We start from the raw sequence: 20,512 nt of genomic DNA, 5'->3' as shown, positions 1-20,512 counted from the left end.
CTACCGTGTCCGAGAAGTGCCACCTTGCTTTGTAATGTGACTTCAAACTCAGAAGTCGCGCCGTAGTCCCCCGATCGGCCCCGGTAGTCGAGGGCGCCGCAGAGCGCGATTGGCTGCAGGCGGGACGCGTCATAAACTGCCGTGATTTGTTTACGCGTTGCCCTCGACTACCGGGGCCGATCGGAATCGTGATTATAGAGAATGTTCTCTTCTTCACGTTTTCTCTTGTTTCTCATTGAAAGCGGTACATGCACTGTGGCCAGTAGTCTGTCCCGTAGAGATGCTTGCATGTTCACTTGTTTTTAGCTCATCTGACGTAGTCAGATGCAGCTTTGTAGAATCGCATGATCGTGCGTGCGTGCGTCCGTCAACAGTTGGGCACAAATCTAAACAGCTTGACGTATGGTCACGATATTCGGGACGTGGGGGGGTAATCCGAAAACGAGTTGGGATGTTGAAGCTGGGGGGTCAAAGGTCAACGGTCAAGAGGTGTAAAAGAAGGGGGAACATTCCCTCCTTAACTTAAGGTATAGGGAGGAAATGCAGAATTGCGGAACAAATCTAAACGGCTCAACCTAGGCTTGTGATAGTCGGTGTATAGCATCATGGTAGGAAAAGCCATCACTGTGCCGAAATTGGAGGTCACAGGTCAAAGGTCAATGAGGCACAGGGCACATTTTAGACATTTTCTGAGGACATTGTCTGACGGAGCGATTGAAAAACGTTTTTGTTTCAGCGGTGACCAACCATTTTTATGGCTTTATTGAAAGGACCATAAAATGTACTTTCCGCTGACATGCGAAGAGTAAGTGTCGGATAACCTTTTGGGTTAAACATGGATTTGTTGACTGTTAACAAAGGACTGAACTGCTTTTGCTATTGTGGATGTGAGGCTACAGTTGCACAGTTCAATTGCAAAGGCAAATGTTTGTTGAACAAGGTTTACGCTCCTTAAATCATATTATTGTATCTCCCAAACGAAGTTCGTGGGGATACTATGGGTTTGGCATCATCGCCAAGTAGTCGCCTAAGCCCCAGTCGCCCGCGGAAACGCAAGTGTAACAGCTCGAGTCGTTGCAGCAGTAAGGAGAGTGCGTCGTCTCGTCCGCGGAGAGAGGAGGAGAGTTCTGCACGCCGCCTGAAGGAGCAACAACGCAGCCGCGACAAGAAGAGCTCAGTGATGGTGAGTGCCCATAGATGGCAGCACGTGGGGGAGAGAGCGTGCGGTCTAGGCTCAACCCACGTACCCGCAGTGCCTCGTTCTTACACCTGCCCCCCACCTTTATCAGTGCGAGCATCATCCTCCATGTTACCTGCTGTTACTGCCCTTGATCAGCATTCGATTTTTCCTCGCCACGCTAGGCTGACCAGAAAGTCACGCTGCAGTGCCTCCAGATCGTCAAGCGTGCGAAGAAGAAGCTGACCGGGAAAACCGAGGTTGCCATGACGACCAACACCAAGATCCCACCGAAGGTTATTTTATGCGAGAAGTTTCTTTTTCTTCCGTCGCCCTCGGTGATCAGGAGAAGGGACTCGGAGGCTGACCGTAAGTTAGATGGCGCCACGGGGCGTCGCGTGCGCAGCGAGATGTGTGTATCAAAGAGGAGAGTACTTTGAAAACTTAATTGTGATATTTGGTTCATTCTTAGAACCCTCGGCAGGCTCAACGAAGTCTGTTGAAGTGTGAATTTGATATGTGTTGCCCTCGTGATAGTAGATTTAGATTTTTCTCCATTTTTCTTCCATTTCATGTTCATATCGTTGCAGTTAAAACTGGATGGACAGCTAAATTGACACAAATTCAATGCTCGGTGCTAAAAACATGAATCTTGTTTTGCTACCTAATTTTGTAATAATAATAAAACAGGCTCGTTTTTCTGCGCTCACTTTACAGCCTACCACCCGCGCTGCATGGTCTGTCCTGTGGTGTCACTATACTGCGGATGTTACTCCGGGGTGTCACCATGGGACGGTGTCACTATACTGGGGGTGTCATTCTTGGATCGTGTCACCATGCAGGGCACGTCCCTCTTGGATCGTGTCACCATACAGGGCACGTCCCTCTATGTGATAGTGTCACCATGCAGGGCACGTCACTCTATGTGATGGTGTCACCATGCTGGGCACGTCCCTCTATGTGATGGTGTCACCATGCAGGGCACGTCCCTCTATGTGATGGTGTCACCATGCAGGGCACGTCCCTCTGTGATAGTGTCACCATGCAGGGCACGTAGTCCCTCTATGTGATGGTTTTACCGTGAAGGCCACGTTTTTGTCGTTGCTGTGACAAGTTGATGTCACATCGTGGTGACGTCACGCGCGGCGCTTGTCCCTAAAAATATGTCAGTTGCCGTTAACCCCGTGGCTTTTCTTTACCTCTACAGTTAAGCAGAAGGAGCAGCAGGAGGAGGGCTTGTTATCGAGCGAGACTTCTGGAAAGGAGGAGGAAGCATCTGCCGGGAAGAAGAGCAAGAGAAAGAGTCAGAAGGATCTCTCCTCGGGAGAAGCGGCCGAGGAAGAAGGTGCGATGCCGAAGCCGAAAAGGAGGAATAGGTCGCAAAAGAAACCACTCCATCTGGGGGAGGGACTCACGAAGGAGGAGGGGAAAAAGGAGGAGGCGGCGGCGGCTGCGGAGGGACAGGCTCCGAAGCCGAAACGGAAAAGGAGGTTGTTTAGAGAACCCCTATTTTTCGTTGAAGAGGAGGAGAAGGCGCGAGAGAAGAACAACACCATCTCCACCGACAACGCCGCCGAGACGCTGCCAGATGGCGCCACCGACAGCGACGCGGCGGAAGTCGACACGGCCACCAGGCCAAAAGATAGCTCTCTGCTCAACATGAAACTCGCAGATGCGTTGAAGCCGCGTGCCATCCAGGGCCAGAAGGGCGTCGGCAAGCGACGGCACTGTCGCAAGCCGCTGCTGCTGCCGCCAAAGAAACACAAGCTGCAGGGGGCGCCACCGGCGAGCAGGGAGGATGCAGTGAGGTCGTTGACGCGCATCGTGCTTGAGAGGATGAGGTTCGACGCAGGGGAGGAGGCCGGGGAGGAGGCCGGGGAGGAGGGGAGGAGTCCAACGAAAGCCGAGTCTCAGGTAGGCACGATTTATATCGATAGTGATGATGACGACGACGACGACGACGACGACGACGACGACTATCATGATGAGGATATCAATACTAGTACATTCGCTTAGCATCGTGCGAAATTGTTTCCTCATCTACACCCGCGATCCGGAGATACAGACTAAAACGTACGATTTTCCATTCTGTTGCCATTAATCCGAACGTATTGCCCGCCTGACTTGAAACAAAAAGCAGCTACTAACGCTCGGCGATGCGGTGTGGCTCGCTGGGAGATTGGAGCTGGAGCTGCAGCTGGGCCTAGATTCATCATTGGAATGTAAATTACCGTCCATAGGCAGGCATCCTACGAAATACGTACGTAACGTTCCTGAGGTTAATTCATGAAGCCGTCCTAGCTCGTGCGAAGGCATATCTTAATGAGTTGCACATAACCCCGCTAGTAGCAGCCGCATTCCTTCCTTGCTGCAGTATATGTGACACCGTTTGTTGCCATACTCGCAGCTAGGGCCTGCATACCTCGCAAAGTTATACTCGGTCGGGTTTTTAACACATTCTAACTCTAAAACTGTAACGTTAAAAATTCCTAAAATATTTGCATAATCAGGCAAGACGGTTTCCATTTTGAATACGAAGTTTTATTTCCTATCGTAGTTTATTTCAAAAGTTATATCAGCCGAAAGTTGCTACCTTGACTCGATTGCAACACTGGCTGGTCAAATATAGACAATATGGCGCTGGCGATCTAGCGGGCGTGGTAGCAACTTTCGGCATACGCGTACTTCTACTTCTGCCACCTCTGGCAACCTGTATGCGATAGCAAGGTTGTGCATTATTGCTACTGCAGTAAATATTTTGATTGTCCTCTCAGGAGTATACAGCATAATGCCACCGGATTTGTTTAGAATGCGGAATCTTGATTTCATTAATCCGAAGCATCTCTCAACAATTGATCGTGTGCGCGAATGAGCCCTGTTATACCGCTCCTCGGCTGCTGTTTGGACGTTCGTTAGTGGAACCAATAGCCAGGCGCCCGTTGTCAGAAACAAATTAGTCTTAACATTAACCTTAACATTAACTTTTTCTCTTAGAGCGTTGACAGAAACTTCGTAAAGTTAAGAGAATTAAAAATTCTCGTAACTTTTCTCTTAACTTAAGAGATCCTAGACCCTTCCTTAACTTTAATATTAAGATGAAAATAACACATTTACACTACGAATTACAATTATAGTGATATTACATTTTATATTAATGAGTAATATCATGTGTTTTTCTTGAAAAACACGTCAAAAACATTAATTATCTACCGATCGTGAAGCAAAACAAAAGTGTCAAAACATTTACAAATGCCGTATGGCATTTGTTCTCTTGTTTTAAATACTTTTGCACCATAGATATCATAATATATAACAATCAATGTTGTTATATGATATCTATGTATTGCACTGACCACACGACTCTCGCGTCTCGCGAGAATTGCTATACAGTGTGAGAATTTGTCTTGTTGTGCAGAATAAGTTCAAGACCGTGTCGTTTTTCATCAAATATTATGTATATATATGTGGTTAGCCATCATAATATGCAATATGCATAAATTACTGTGATCAACAAACACAGTATTTAAAACAATAAACATTGCTAATATCGCTAACAGCATTTAAACTGAATGCACACTAGTTTAAATTTAATGTTCATTATAAATCTGCCTTTCAAGTGTTTCAATGCAATCATTAGAGAGCTCACTGTATAATTATACTCATTATAGTTATGCAGGATCACCAATTTAGTATTGCATGATAATATTATATTTATCCTAAACATATTAGTAATTGAAACAAACCTTGTTGGTAGCTCTATTAACGGGCAAAGTTCATTTGCCAAATCCATCAATGCATGCCGAGGAAATCTGTAGCGATTGAATAGCGTGTGGTCTGTCAAATGGAATGGATCCTGCACGCTCTCTGCAAATTGCTCGTCTCTGTACTTTAGTATTGCTGCCGCTGCTGTAAACGCTGCCATCTCGTCCACTGATTTTTTTATGTCTGGTGTGGGCGTGTGTGTGTGCGATTGACTCGCCCCAACTTACGTGGATGCTTGTCTAAGCAGGATGTCAACAGAAAGTCTTTGGTTCCAACCACCAGCCTTAAACTAGTGTAGGTGTAAACAAACACCTTTTGTTACAACATTATAGGCACTGACTGTGCGAAAACACTCTGTTTATACGCGCCGCAGTGCAGCTATACGACAGCTCTCTGGCTGTCGTAGAGTTATACACAGTGGACGTCAGCGTAGCGCGTTGATGAATCGCAACTTAAATCGCTATGTATGCGCGGGCTACGTTGACGTAGACTAATTGGCTTGATGAATCGCACTTAAGCGGCACGGCATGCCTAGTCCCCGCTTATGCCAGCCTGCCGTGCTGAGAAGCGTAAATCCCGGGGGGATAGGGGGATGCATCCCCCCCGCTCTTGGAGGAGGGGGGGATGGCCTGTACAAATATCCCCCCCTGAGATTCAAAAAAAAAACTCCTTCCTCCGTGCTCCACTGGAAAGTTCAGCTAATTATGATAATTTGGAGACATGGGCAGACCTAAATCATTTCAATTACTGCAGGGGCGTGTACAGGGGGGGGGAGGGATCCAGAGGGTCCGGACCCCCTCCCTGCTCGCGCAGTAAACGCATCTGAGGGGGTCTAATTTCAAAAAATTTCTGGGGGAGAGCCCCCCACACCCCCCCTTCACGTCATCATCCCCCCCAGTCCTCGGTACGGATTTACGCCCCTACAGTGAGAAGCAATGATAAATCTGGCCCCAGCTTCTGATTGCGGTGGTCGTACGTGCGTGGGGTGCATACCAGCTGTATGCCGGTATGCCAGTATGTACGTAGCTGTATGCCGGGTCAAAGGTTATCTCGCCGAGTGTTGCGTCGATGTGCAATCTCTCGCTTCGCCGTGCTCGTCAAAACATGTGTGATTGACATGACGGTTTGTTCGGCAACGGACGACGTCTGATTGATTGATTTATTTATTTCGATAATTAACAAAGCAAGCATACATTACATCGATAACAGCATTAATAAACAAAATGCAGCTAGAAAATTATCGAGGATGAAAACACAAAAAGGGTGGCTAGCTAGCTTATATCACACTTATTTCCATTGTGGTCCAACATAACATTGTGCATACTATAAACTATAGCAAATATACCCACGATCCCCAAAATTTCGGAGTGATTCAGTGATACAGTACAATAGATTGCTATACAGCATGAAGAAAAAATATATACAAAAAACTTCAGCATATTATGTACAAGTAAAGTGATTAAGGTAAGTGTTAAGCAGTTAAATAAAAAAATAAATAAAATAAAAAATAGAAGCTTTCTGAGTGATACAATCAAGAGCATATAAAGAAGGAGAGCGTACAACGGTAAAATGCTGAAACCATGTTGCAGTATTAGTCGAATGAATAAACTTTCCCCGTGTTATTTTGACGATTCTTTGTGACCGACGTGCTTGTGTTTGTGTGTTTTAGGCGGTGGCAGTGGAACGCGAGGACGTGGGAGAGAACGTTGAGATGATGGGCAGCGGTGGCGCCCTCTTACGGAGGCGAAGACCGGTGCAGCCGCAGAACACGGTGGAGCACGAGGAGAAGAGTGAGAAGGAAGATATAGAGTTGTTTGACAGTGGTAGGCCTAGTGACAGCAATGGAAGCGGTGCTGCCACAAGGAGGGTTCGTCGCACTGGAAAGCCGAGGCGCAGTCTACAGCTGAAGTTCAGTGCCCTCTATGGGCTGGGAACCCAGACAGCAGTGCGCGAGGGGGACAGGAGAGTGAGAGAGGACGATGGCGCAGCAGGGAATAGTGAGAGAGTGGCGATCGGGCCAGCAATGCGTGTGAGAGTAAACGTCGAGGGAAAGGTTTTCCTTATTCTGCTGCCGCGACACGAAGCAGGCAAGTATGGAAGCATCCCTCGGTTATGCGGCTCCATCTCTGACGTAGTAACGCTGCTTAACCATGATGTCCTTCCTTTTTGAGCATTGATTAAGCATTCCTTGTTAAGTGGTTCATTGTGTTGTGGTGCTGCATAACCCTGAATATTCCGGCATAAGTGTTTTTGTCTTTTTGTGGTAATTATTTGACAGTAATTGAGCTGAATTTGTACAAGTTTTTTTAAATCGTATCCCGTGAACAAATTTCCATACAGGAATGAGCTAACGAATTTGTGTGTTATGTTTATGTGAAGCAATAGAGTTAATTTAAAAATTCGAATCTATATAGCTTCTATCTACTTGCATCTCATAAGTACTGCGCATATAGTTTCTCGAAAGCAATGGTATTGACTGTAAGGTAATCTTTATTTTAAACAATATCAAGGGCCCATTAAGTAGTGTTGAGCAAGAGTGTTAATTGTTAATTGGCTCTTGACAATCTGCGACCATGATTACAAACTCATCTTGACTTCTACTATAGGCCAAACGTAAAAATCTAAACTTCTGACATATGAGCCTTGCTGTGTTGACAGATGAGAGGAGGATTAGTTGGTTAGCGGGCGAATCATCTCGGCGCTATTACGTTGCTAATGGTCAATGGCCTCAGCTGACGCTCCACACTAAAGATGGCGCTGTGATCGTACCCAATTACAAAGTCACCGATCTGGTGACAAACAATGAGGAGTTCGTAGCTAGTGTAAAAACATGGGAGATGCCTACTCTAACAGAAAGGCACGTCTGTTATTTCAGCATTGCTTGCGTGATCTGTGGTGTCTTTCTCAAGCACAGAATCTAGACCCCTAGGTGTCTTTCTAGAGCACAGAGATCCCTAGGCATGTATGCATGTGTTCCATCACGACAGTTGAAGCTTATGTTCATAGACGTCAGTCAACTTGTTGGTAGTTCAATATTGATGGCATTCTGATCTGAAAGCTCGAAAGTGACCTTTGAATTAGCATTAGCCTATCTATCATGTAATTGGTGCATGCTGTATTTTTGCCCCGTATCACACTGGGTTCACGCCTGTATCATGACCTGTGTATGTTGTAATTTGTTTATGCACCATGCTCCATGCCTCGTGTATGTCATGCAATGTTATCATGCACGGGCATGTTTCATCAGGGCCCGTGTATTGCGAAATGTTTTGCATGTCATGTCATGCGTCATGTTATATCATGTAGTGACGCCACGTTGCATTGTTGCAGGTATGCGTTTGCGTGTGAGGCGGCAATGACCCCGCGGGACGAAAACATAACAGGCGAGTTACGCATGGCTGACTCCATGCACTGCCTGCGCCTGAGCCACTTCGATCTGCACCTCCATCGGGCGCGGCCCCTGCTGCGCTCGCTACCGGGGCAGTGCACCCTCACCGTCCTCGATCTGTCCGGTAACTTTCTCGGCGATGAGGGATGCAAGGAACTCGGTCCTGCCCTCCCCTCCCTCGTCGCCCTCTTAAAGCTCAACCTCTCCGTCAACAAAGTCACGCACTATGGTCTGCACATGCTGGTCAAGGGCGGCAGCGCGGGGCCGCCACGTCTGTCCGCGCTGCGCAGCCTCGAGCTCAGCGCCAACCCGCTCGGTTACGCGTGCGCGCGGCCGCTCGCTGCCGTGCTAGCTCACGCGCCGCGGCTCGCCTCGCTCGGGCTGCGCGGGTGCGACCTGACGGCGGCGGTCTTCCAGGATGCGGCGCTCGCCGGCGCGCTCGCTGCGTTGGAGAGCCTCCGTTGCATCGACGCGGCCTTGAATGGGCTTGGCATGAGCAGCGTGAGGCTGCTGCACGGGTATGTTAGGTGGTCTGGTCAGGGGTTAAGGTGAGCCACGATGTCGTGTCGCCGCGAGCGTGCGACTGGTGCGCGCGAGCGTGCGACAGGAGAGTGAGAGCGTGCAACTGTGATGGCGTCTACGATCGGCAAGCCGACGGTTGTGTCGCGTGACTCTACGACGCTTCCTCGGTCGATATGCGTGGACGAGGGAGAGACACAAATATCTGTGTGAATGCATAGTGTAATCATGTGATAGTGATTGGTCATGTTGGTGATCGTATTTTAAAAATACGATCACCAATCACTATCACATGATTACACTATGCATTTTTTGTACCATTGCAAATCGTAATATTTTGACGGTATTTGTAATTTCGTCTATTACTTTTCCCAGGTCGGTGTGATACGTCGGGAGATGCCCGTGATCGTATAGTTTAGATATTGTTATTCTTCTTGCGTTGTGTTATTAACTGTTCTGCTTGTTTCGTGTTTGCGGTGAAGCTTGAAGGAGATGTCAGGTAGTATCAGTGATCAAACACAAATAAATTCGTAAGTCCATGAATGAGTTTTCTACGCATAGTAATTTATTGTTGCTCACGCCGCGAGTGAGCAAGAGTCCAGATATGGGTGTTACCACAATATATACTTCTTCCCGTCCGTCCGTCTGTGCATCTGTCAGTCTTTGAGTCCGTCTGTCATGTCTTTCAACCTCGTCGATATGCGTGCGTGCACAGAGAGAGAACGATAACCAACGACCAATCCTTTCCTCTTCCGAGGTGTGTCGTATTTATACAACTGCTAGGTGACGTCATCTTATTTCCTGCATGTGCAAGACCGTTCGGTCTGCACTAGCTCTATAGTAACTATAGCCCGCTTACATTAACTGCCGCTGGCGGTTAATGTAAGCGGGCTATAGTACTAGAGCTAGGTCTGCACGTGCTTGGGCTGTCACCAAGGTGTCGGGTTAACCGTATAATATTGAAATGGAATTTTACCAATCACGTTCTACTCACGTGTAGAGTTCACATGCGTACTTCCTGTATTGTAAGAGCTTCCACTCCGGTGTTCTTCCCAACAAACATCCGAAATGTTATCCCATGCATACTTTACATTATACTTTACCAATGATAGTTTTGGCCCAAGGATAGAGAACATTTTGGTCTTGTTTTAGAGAGCAAAGAATTCTGCTTAATGCAGTACCATAAAATTATTATAGACTCGCAGGCAAAGTAGAATAATCATGTCGTGAAATAGCACTATTTTCCCGTTTTTCCGTTGTACACTCTAGTTATTATTATCTCTTGATAATATGTCTCCCGTTACCCTACAGTATTTTAGGCCGATATTCCATCTGATTTTCACATGTTCTGGTAGACGTGTACTTATTATAACGAGTATTTATACTGGTATAATATTGGAAAACGTATTTTCTTTGGAAGAATTTGACGTTGTTTAGTCTACTATGGACTTCGTGTGCTGTCATTAGGTTAACTGTTATCTATTATTATCTATGGCAAGTGTGCTTGGAATCGTGCAATCTCGCGTTTTACTGGTACATCTATTTATAATATTGAGTTTATAATCTTGTGATTAGTATAGTCCCTGTATAGCCTAAGTCTACGAGCATGCGCAGTAGCATGCGCGTTCATGATATTGATTATAATAAATCATTGTTAACTAAAATTTAAATGGTTTCTTTTTTACATGATGTCAAGTATTTGAAAGCTTCGTCACAATATTCCTTTTCAAATCGACGAGTTCATGGGCTACCTAACACGCTTTCTATTAAGCTAACGTGCAATAGATACATACGTACATCACAATTACATACATGATTAATACAACATATGCCACAATTCCTCTACCTCTCTCTTTCCTTCCTTGCTAATTGTTTTCTCTCTAGTTACTTCTCTCGCCTCTCACTCACTCTCTCCCTCTCAGTGACACTCGCCCTCTCATACAATCTCTCGCGCGCAATTTTTCTCGCTTCTTGTATCATGTCTCTCTGGATTTTGTCATTGCCAATTTCCATTCCAATGGAAGTTAATGGGTGGAAATTAATTCCATTAATTGGAAATGCTATGCATTTTGACATTCTAGCGCCATCTAGTGTGAATAATAATAGAAAATAATTATAAAGTGCACTTTATTCCTTACTTCCTTACTCCCCTCTCACGGATGGTATCGCCCATGATCAGTCAAGCGTTAAAAATCTTTGATAGAAATCCTTTGTGTTTCGGCTCAAACTTTTTCACCCGTCGATGCACAAAATCTTGCATGCGTGTGTACACATGCACGCATAATACACAGAAACGCACGCACGCACACGCACGCGCACACACATAGACACGCACGCACACGCACGCGCACACACACAGACACGCACGCACACACACACACACAGACATGCACGCACGTACGCGCTGATTGCCGCAACGTATTCGACGCAGCGCCGCAGAAAGGAGAGAGAAGCCGCCAAGCGCAAACGCATGATTGCCGACGTGTGCGATCACATCAAGTATAAGCGGAGCGCGCCACGGAATTCTTCCGAATACAATCAGGATCAACTGGACACTGCCTTCAGTGACCACAGCTACACAGCGTAAGTATTAGACAAAACAATAGTTAGTAGAGGTAGCAGTAAATTGCAGAGGATGCTAGCTTGTGCTGCAGAGAGGTGGGGTTTTCATGCTGGGTCAGTCGGTCCAGCCTAGGGTTTCCCCACCCGAGTGCGAGGCATATGCTAAACCACGCTGCAAGTAATTCTTCGATTAAACAATTGTTAAAGAGAGCAGACACGTAGGCCTGTCAGCATGCCCGATAGTCCTGTCTCTAACCCTTTCATTGTTGAAGGACCTTGCTTTTATCAAATCTCATCTTCTCAACTCCTGCTAATAGTACTTGGCTACATTTTACTGCTAAGACGTTTTACTTGTATCAGTGTATCAGGTATTTTTTATAATTCTGTCATTGAATGTCAATCCTACGATTTTTTTAGGGAGCTAAGGTCGCAGGGTCGTATGATTGCCTGATGTTGCATCTACCACCCAAGAAGCCCTATAGGAATCGCTATCAGCACGCAGCCTAATCACCGGCATAAAGGGACACTGCGTTTTCAAGAATGATGCTTGGGTAATTTCTTATACAACATTATAATGTCTGCCACGAATTAATCAGCTTAATCTGTTACCTGATTAACATCGGATTTCATCACGATATGACGGGCTTCTCTCTTGCGAGATCTCTTGTATTCAATAGACACGTTAACAGAATCTGGTCTCTGTGTATATGTGGTCAAAGTTTTTAACTGTGATAACTTGAAACGCTCATAAGTAACACAAACCTGACGTAAGTTGGTGTAGTATCAATTGATTTATCGTGCGGACAGCGGACTTGCTCATTGTTCAATGCGTATAATATAAGACAGTGTATGTGTAAATTTTATACGGGGCAATATTATTCTAGCTGTTAATGTTCAGCTGTGGCAATAGACACCTAAAGGAATTAAAAAAACATGGTTTTGTGGCGACTTCGAACGTTAACACAGTAACTAACAGTTACTGTTAACCAGAATATTTTTAAAGAGAATAATGATAAAAATGTTTATCAGGGCACGAAATTCAGATTTTTTTGCACCGGCCCAGAGGGCTGGTAACAGCAATTTTTTACCAGCCCTCACCATAATTTACGAGCCCTCATAAATTTTGTTTGTAAAACCAATGTCACGTTTCACTCTTGCATTCTCGATTTCAAATTTGTAAAATATTGATAAATTATGGCATGATATCCTTCAGGTAAAACAGTAATGTAGGCTATTTTCTCATTAATGCTATAAATAAAAAATGTAGGTACTTGCTATCACGGCTGAATTAAAACACCGGCTTCGAGGGCCGGTGTTTTGCCAATGTTACCGGCCCTCCAAATAATTTGCCAGCATATGCCGGTGGGCTTGCGCTAATTTCGTGCTCTGTTTATATATGCTTTACTAACATAATTATAATTATATATATATATATATATAATAATGCATATCATAATTACAGTACAATGGTAATTTATTTTGCAGTGTCAATCATCTCGTAAACGGATGTACGTGGCGAGGAGACGGGGAATCAACGCGTCAAAAGGTTTTCATGAACGATTGAGTGATTATCGGCCCCAGCCACTTTCCAAGGAACAGCAGACGGTGGGGGTGAGCAATCGCCCCCAATCAACACCAGTACGCAGCAGTGTGGGGCGAGCAATCATCGCCTGATCAACACCAGTACGCAGCAGTGTGGGGCGAGCAATCATCGCCTGATCAACACCAGTACGCAGCAGTGTGGGGCGAGCAATCATCGCCTGATCAACACCAGTACGCAGCGGTGCGGGACGAGCAATCATCGCCTGATCAACACCAGTACGCAGGGCGGTGGGGGGGCGGGAAGAGTGATGCGTCGGCTGATCAACGACCCATACGCAGCGATGTGGGGCGAGCAATCGTTGCCGTGATCAACAACCAGTACGCAGCGGTGCGAGCTGAGGCGATTGTGCGCCTGATCAACACCAGTAACGCAGCGGTGCGGGAAGCAGAGATCGGTTGCTTGATCAAACACCAGTACGGCAGCCGGTGGGCGGGCCGAAGCAACTCATTGCCTGAATCAACACCAGTAACGCAGCAGTGCGCGAGGACGAAGCAATCATCCGCCTGATCAACCCAGTAGCGCAGCGGTGCGAGGCGAGCGCGACATCGCCCATGATCAACACGCAGTACGCAGCAGGTGCGAGGCGAGCGAATCGTTGGCTGATTAACACCCAGACGCGCGGTAGCGAGGCCGAGCAATCATCGTCTGATCAACACCAGTATGGTCGCAGCGGTGCGGGACGGAGCAATCGTCAGCTGATAACACCAGTCGCAGGCGGTGTGAGGCGACGACTCGTCCGCCTGATCACCCAGTACGCCGCGGTGCGAGGCGAGCGACGTCGCCTGATCAACACCGAGTTACGGCAGCGGTGCGAGGCGAGCCGAGTCGTCAGCTGATCACACCAGTACGCAGCAGTGGCGGGCGAGCAAGGTCATTCGCCTGATGAACACGCAGTAACGCAGCGGTGCGAGGCGAGCGATGTCACCCGTGATCAACACCCAGTACGCCAGCGCGGTGTTTGAGGCGAGCGAGTCGTCACCTGATCAACACCAGCTACGCAGCGCGTGCGGGGCGAGCGATCATCCGTCTGATCAACGACCAGTACGCAGCGGTGCGCGGACGAAGCGATCGTCACCTGAGTCAACACAGTACGGCAGCGGTGCGGGGAACGAGCGATCGTCGGCTGATCAACACCAGTACGCAGCGTGCGGACGAGCGATCGTTGCGCTGATCAACGACACCAAGTACGCAGCGCGTGTGAAGGCGAGCGATTGTCTGCTGATCAACACCAGTACGCAGCGGTGTGAGGCGAGCGATCGTCGCCTGATTCAACACGCAGTACCGCACGCGGCGGGGACGAGCGAGTCGTCGCCTGATCAACACCAGTACAGGGGCAGGGCGTGCGGGATCGGAGCGATCGTTGCCGTGATCAAACACCAGTACGCAGCGGTGTGAGGCGAGCGATTTTGGTCGCTTAGCGGATTGCTGCCAATGAACATCAGCTTTTTCGAGGACAGCGTATCGGGAATGAGCACGGCAGTCCATTAAGCGGCCTGAACAATGGCTTAGAGGTGTCTGCCCACCTAAAAAAATATGATCACATTGTAAAGTATCTTTATTTCAAACCATGGATGGATGGCATAGGATAGATGGATACATGGATAAACGGCCCATAGACCGCCGATGGATGGATAGGTGGATGAGGACGACGCACAGAGCAGATCACGATATATGCATTTTGCGTTAGTGCATCTTCAGCATAGAATGCGTAGGTTCTCTTTGTGGGCGAGGATACAGGATATACATAATATCAAGAGGCTTAATAATACGTAGGAGTGTACAACGAAAAACGGGAAAAATAAGTTGCTATTTACGACTGATATTCTCTTGCCTGCGAGTCAAATATTTTTATGGTACTGCATTAAGCAGAAATCTTTGCTCTCTAGAAACAAGACAACCGCTTGTCAAATACAATACTCCTAGGCTGAGATAACTTGGCTCCTAAACCTCCCTCCCACAGGCATCACACGCGCCTCGAATCACATCTATTCAGCAACCGCTACACCCTCTAAGAGCAATTTCGGCTACTCGTTTCCGTCACCGCTCGAGGCGGCTTGATAAGTTGATGTCAATGCCCAATTTGGTACTCTAACTACACCTGCTGACTTGAGCTGCGTTGTAAAACTTAATTATGCAAAACATTGCCGGCTCCATCATGACGGGCAATCAGCCGTGCTAGAGATAATAGGCATAGGCGATGCCCTCCGAAATGCCGTTCATTCATAAAATTATGGCGGAAAACCCGAACTTTCACGAAAGGTCAACCCTTAAGAGCGTGTAGGTTGCTGAATGATGTGGATTCGAGCGCATGTGATTGCCTGTGGGGAGGGGAGTTTAGGAGGGCCAATATCTCAGGGCCTAGGAGTATTCCTATTGACAAGCGGTTTGGTCTTGTTTTAGAGAGCAAAGAATTCTGCTTAATGCAGTACCATAAAATTATTCAGGAGGCTCGCAGGCAAAGCAGAATACATCATCCGTCGCCTGAAATAGCACTATTTTCCGTTTTCGCGTGAGCACTCTAGTATTATTAGCTCTTGACTAATATGTCTCCCGTTACCCCTACAGTATTTTAGCCGAGTATTCCATTGATTTTCACGCATGTTCGGTAAGACGTGTACTTATTTATTAACAGTATTTACTGACTATAAATACTTTGGAAACGTATTCTCTTTGGAAGATATTGACGTTGTTTATCTAGCTATGGACTTGTGTGCTGTCATTAGGTTAACTGTTATCTAATTATTATCTATGGCAAGTGTGCTTGCTGGAATCTCGCAACTGCAGGCGTTTTACTGGTACTCTATTTTATATATTGAGTTTATAATCTTGGTTGAGTAGAGCATGTTATAATGCCTAAGTCTTACGAGCAAGCGCAGTAGCATGCGCTTCATGATATGATTATAATAAATGATCGTTAACTTAAATATTTAAATGGTTTTCTTTTTTACATGATGTCAAGTTTGAAAGCTTCGTCCTATAATTCCTTTTCAAATCGCGAGTTCATGGTACCTAACACGCTTCCTATTAGCTAACGTGCAATAGATACATACGTACATCACATGATTACATACATGATAATACAACATATGCCAACAATTTCCCATCTACTCTCTCTCTTTCCTTCTTGCTAATTGTTGTTTGCTGCTCTATTACTTCTCTCGCCTCTCCACTCACTCTCCATCCTCTCAGTGACACTCGCCTCTCATCAATCTCTCAGCGCCTAATTTTTTCTCGCTTCTTGTTATAGTCTCCCTGGAATTTTGTCATTGCAATTTCATTCAATGAAGTTAATGGGTTGGAATTATTCCATTAATGAAGCAAACTGCTATGCATTTTTGTACATTCTAGCGCCATCTTGGTGAATAATAATAGAAAATAATTATAAAGTGACTTTATTCCTTACTTCTCTTACTCCCCTCTCACGGATGGTTATCGCCCATGATCAGTCAAGCGTTAAAAATCTTTGAACAAAATCCTTTGTGTTTCGGCTCAAACTTTTTCACACGGCTCTCGATGCACAAAAATCTTGCATTGCAGCGTGGCGCGCTGTGTACACATGCCGCATAATATCAGAAACTACGCACGCAGCACGCCTCACGCGCACTGACACATAGAGGACGTCCCCACGCACGACGCACGCTGCTACTACACACAGACACTGCACCGCACGGACACAGCACACCTACAAGACATGCCGCACTGACGCCAACACACTACACACACATCACTACCACTACGCACGCACACTACATCACAACCGCGGTCCACGACCACACAAACAAACGGCACACACCACACACAACACACGATCTACACACATCACTACACAGGCACGTCACGCAACACAGGGCCGCCGGGCGCATACATAACACACAACGCACACACAAACCGCACACGGAACACGCAACAGACGCACGACGCACGCACGCACGACAACGCGCAGCACAGACCGAGCACACACCACGCACGAACGCGACGCGACGCCACGCAACGCACGCACACACGGCAGCACGACACACCACATATATATATATAATATATACATATATAACGCACGCAACGCCACGCTAAACGGCCGCACGCAGCCACTGGCACACACAACGCGCGCGACATTACGGGCACGCAACACCGGCCAGCCACGGGTGTGGTCGCACGCGCGCGTGCACGTGTATTATTAGCGAACATTTTGTGCATCGACGGATGAAAAAGTTCGAGCCGAAACACAAAGACTTTCTGTCAAATATTTTTAACGCTTGACTGATCATGGGCGATACCATCCGTGAGAGGGGAGTAAGGAAGTAAGGAATAAAGTGCACTTTATAATTATTTTTTATTATTATACGCACTAGATGGCGCTAGAATGTCAAATTGGAACATAGCATTTTAGAAACTAGTGCATAATTATTATTCCTTACTTCCTTACTCCCCTCTCACGGATGGTATCGCCCATGACCAGTCAAGCGTTAAAAATCTTTTACCAGAAAATCGCTGTATTTCGAATCGAACTTTTTCACTCGTCATTCCACTAAAAGTGGATTTACGGCTATAATACGCGTTTTTACAGTCACATAAACACACATACACCCGCGCGACCGTGTACGCACACGCGGGTGTGGTCGCACGCGCGCGTGCACGTGTAGTATAGGCGTAAATTCACACTTTGTGTCTCGGCGGGGTGAAAAGTTCAAGCCGAAATACGGCGATTTTCTAGTCAAAGATTTTTAACGCTTGACTGATTTTGGGCAATACCATCCGTGAGAAGGGAGTAAGGAAGTAAGGAATACTACGCACTTTATAATTATTTTCTATTATTATTCACACTATAGATGGCGCTAGAATGTCAAAATGCAACATAGAATTTCCTATTAATGAGATTAATTTCCCTCCATTAACTTCCATTGGAATGGAAGTTGGCAATGACAAAATCTATATATCAACCTCTCTCAAGCGCGGAGAGCGAGAGAGAGAAATAACTAGAGAGATAGGGAACTAATCAGAATCTCCTAATAAGCATATCCTACGACTCTACCCTAAGCCTTCCTTGCGACCCCCAGAGGGTTGGTCGCAGCCCACCAGTTCGTGAAACACTGGATTATGTGAAACATGCGTTATTATTTGAGCAAATTTATTTTTTACGTGCAATATTTCTTCATTAAATATTGGGGTGTACCTTAAAAGTCGGCGTTACATATTCATAGACAACAACAATGGAATCTGGTTCAAAAATCACCATTTTATTACAATACAGTATATTATATAGAACACCTCAAAACAAGAGTTCATATCTACAAGAGTCAGGCATATGTATATATACCCACCGATGAGAGTGGGTTTGATATTTACAAATTACAAATGCACACCGTTAGTGAGATTCAAAATGGTGCGCGATTCTCAGCAATATATTATCGTCGTTATCTTATACATTTCACCCTTTACACGCAAAAATTTACACTATACGCACGTTGCCATGCGACCGTATCACATTATCATACGCGGCTGCTGCTTGCGTCTTCCTGCATCCAAGGAAAGCAGAGAGTGTGGGCAACACCCATTGATGAGGTGGGATGCCTAGCCCAGCGCTGCCTATATGTATTATTACATCACGTGAGCTCTCCATCAAGTATCCATCCAACAAGAGAACTAATCTCATCTACATACTGCTCCCCTCTATACAGGTGCCCCCCTTCACATGTAAAGGGACCATATATGTGTGTGTATATGTATATAATATATACATACATATATTGCTGCCCATTGGGCGACTGCATGTGAGATAGCACACCCACACAGATGCAGAGCGAGACAAGCGTTCTCATTGGCTAGCTGAGATTCAAGGCAATGATTCCGGAACGCTGGGTAGACAGAAGTTTGCGGACAATGTAGAGTGAAGGGGGCCGCAGGAGGTTCTCTGACACTTTCAGGGTAAAGCTCCGATCACGAACGTCGCCCGACTCGGCGAAGATTTTAACAAACCTTCCGCTAGCTATGGTCCTGCATGTGCAGATACTATTAGATGGTCAATATGGCTGGCCCACGGTCAACTGCCTAAAACATAAGCCACTGGCTTTGCTGCTTCCCCCAACCCCTCCCACACAAAGGCAGAAAGAGTTAGCTAAGACTCTGTGTTGTTTAGGGCAGGCAGAGATGCATACGCTCGGTGAAATCGCGATACGGGATTGGGTTCGTTCAGCGACGCACACCTACTGCCGACAGTGACGACCGAACGCCACCATATTGAACACTCGCCTCGCGCAAGTCCTCCATTCGAAAGACGACGCGCCACGAATCGAGACGCGCGCGTGGCATCGTCATGGCAAATTCGCGCAGTCGCGGTACCGTATACGCGCGTACAAAAATTATATACTCTTTCCCTACATATCGTAACTATCGAGACGTGATGGTAGCGGCGACTCATCGTTCCGACAAAATAATTTACAACGCTCGCAGAGGGGTCCACCATTTTCTGACAACAGATAGTAGCAGCTGCATAGGTTTGTGCCACTGGGATGTAGTAGTTGATCTGTTCACCTCAATTCAAGCCTGTAAAAGACGGCAACAGCTTTGTTAGCAATGCTCCTCCTAAATGATTGAACTACAGTGTTTTCCTGAATCACAAAATATTCGTCGCAATGTCTAGATGGCGAACGAGTAAAGCTATGTCTCCACACACGCGGCCCGGCACGACACAACAAAACGCAGTGCCGTTGTGCTGAAAAAAAATACATTGTGATTTCGCGCATTGTGTCTGAGCGCATTGTGTTCACTCTGGTTCAGTGATCAGAAATTATGCATGTGCTTGTTGTCCATTGGCTGATGGTGGATTATTACATACTAAAAAATGTTCGCCTGCGGTCGGCGTTCACTAGTATGGTTCGCCCACCGTAAACAAATACAGGCATAAATAGGATTATATGTACGTATGCATTCTCTCACAATTAACACCAGCAACATCATCAATAGCATCATCACGATCATCAGCATCACCACCATCAACATCACTGTCGTCATCGTCATCGTCATCATCAGCATCATCATCACAAGCTAATACGTCAAAGCCTAGCAGGACATAGATTAGACACGGTGGTAACACCTATAAGCAAATATAGTTCTAAGGCAAACGCGTACGCACGCTACGCCTGCACCGCCACGCACCGCGCACGCACGCCATTGCAGTGGGGAGACAACACTCACCTCGATATAAACAACACATCCTTTCACAAGAAAACCCTCCGCTGGTTATTGCGTTCCGCCTCACCCTACACAAGGACCCGTGGCCAACTTATCTCAGATCCATACCGCAAAACTAAAATCCACAGTTCCTCTGTATATATTACATATTATATATATAATATATCCATCACAGTCTCCCCCCACTCTCTTTCTCTCTAGCTCTCTATCTCTATCTCGCTATCTCTGTTTCTCTCCGTCTCTCGTGCTTTCTCTCTCTCTCTCTTTCTCTTTCTCGCTTTCTCTCAGTCTGTCTTGCCTCTCAAGCTCTCTC

The 20,512-nt window shown here is 46.5% G+C and overlaps 1 protein-coding gene and 1 long non-coding RNA gene across 2 annotated transcripts; both read left to right on the top strand.

Annotated features, from left to right (window-relative positions):
• Window positions 1–997: 997 nt before the first annotated feature.
• On the top strand, window positions 998–9,231 carry LOC106814756 (tonsoku-like protein). Its single transcript, XM_014819103.1, has 7 exons — window positions 998–1,183; window positions 1,363–1,546; window positions 2,385–3,091; window positions 6,609–7,026; window positions 7,598–7,796; window positions 8,270–8,845; window positions 9,222–9,231. Exons 1-7 carry the CDS (start codon window positions 998–1,000, stop codon window positions 9,229–9,231), a joined length of 2,280 nt encoding a protein of 759 aa, XP_014674589.1.
• A 2,041-nt stretch (window positions 9,232–11,272) lies between these two features.
• LOC106814763 lies at window positions 11,273–13,112 on the top strand. The gene is made up of 3 exons (XR_001394654.1): window positions 11,273–11,429; window positions 11,826–11,959; window positions 12,894–13,112. It is a non-coding gene; the product is annotated as an uncharacterized LOC106814763 (long non-coding RNA).
• Window positions 13,113–20,512: the final 7,400 nt, after the last annotated feature.

This window comes from Priapulus caudatus, unplaced genomic scaffold (assembly GCF_000485595.1).
Source record: "Priapulus caudatus unplaced genomic scaffold, Priapulus_caudatus-5.0.1 Scaffold974, whole genome shotgun sequence".
In the NCBI taxonomy this organism is placed as follows: Eukaryota; Metazoa; Priapulida; class Priapulimorpha; order Priapulimorphida; family Priapulidae; genus Priapulus; species Priapulus caudatus.
Note: the sequence above shows the minus strand (reverse complement) of the source record. Positions and strands in the feature narration are given on the sequence as shown.

Bases quoted from the DNA above. Each gene is read 5' to 3' on its own strand.
- LOC106814756 (XM_014819103.1), top strand. From the start codon at position 998: ATGGGTTTGGCATCATCGCCAAGTAGTCGCCTAAGCCCCAGTCGCCCG. The intron at 3,092-6,608 runs GTAGGCACGATT...TGTGTGTTTTAG, and splicing joins CAACGAAAGCCGAGTCTCAG to GCGGTGGCAGTGGAACGCGA. The intron at 7,027-7,597 runs GCAAGTATGGAA...CTGTGTTGACAG, and splicing joins GCTGCCGCGACACGAAGCAG to ATGAGAGGAGGATTAGTTGG.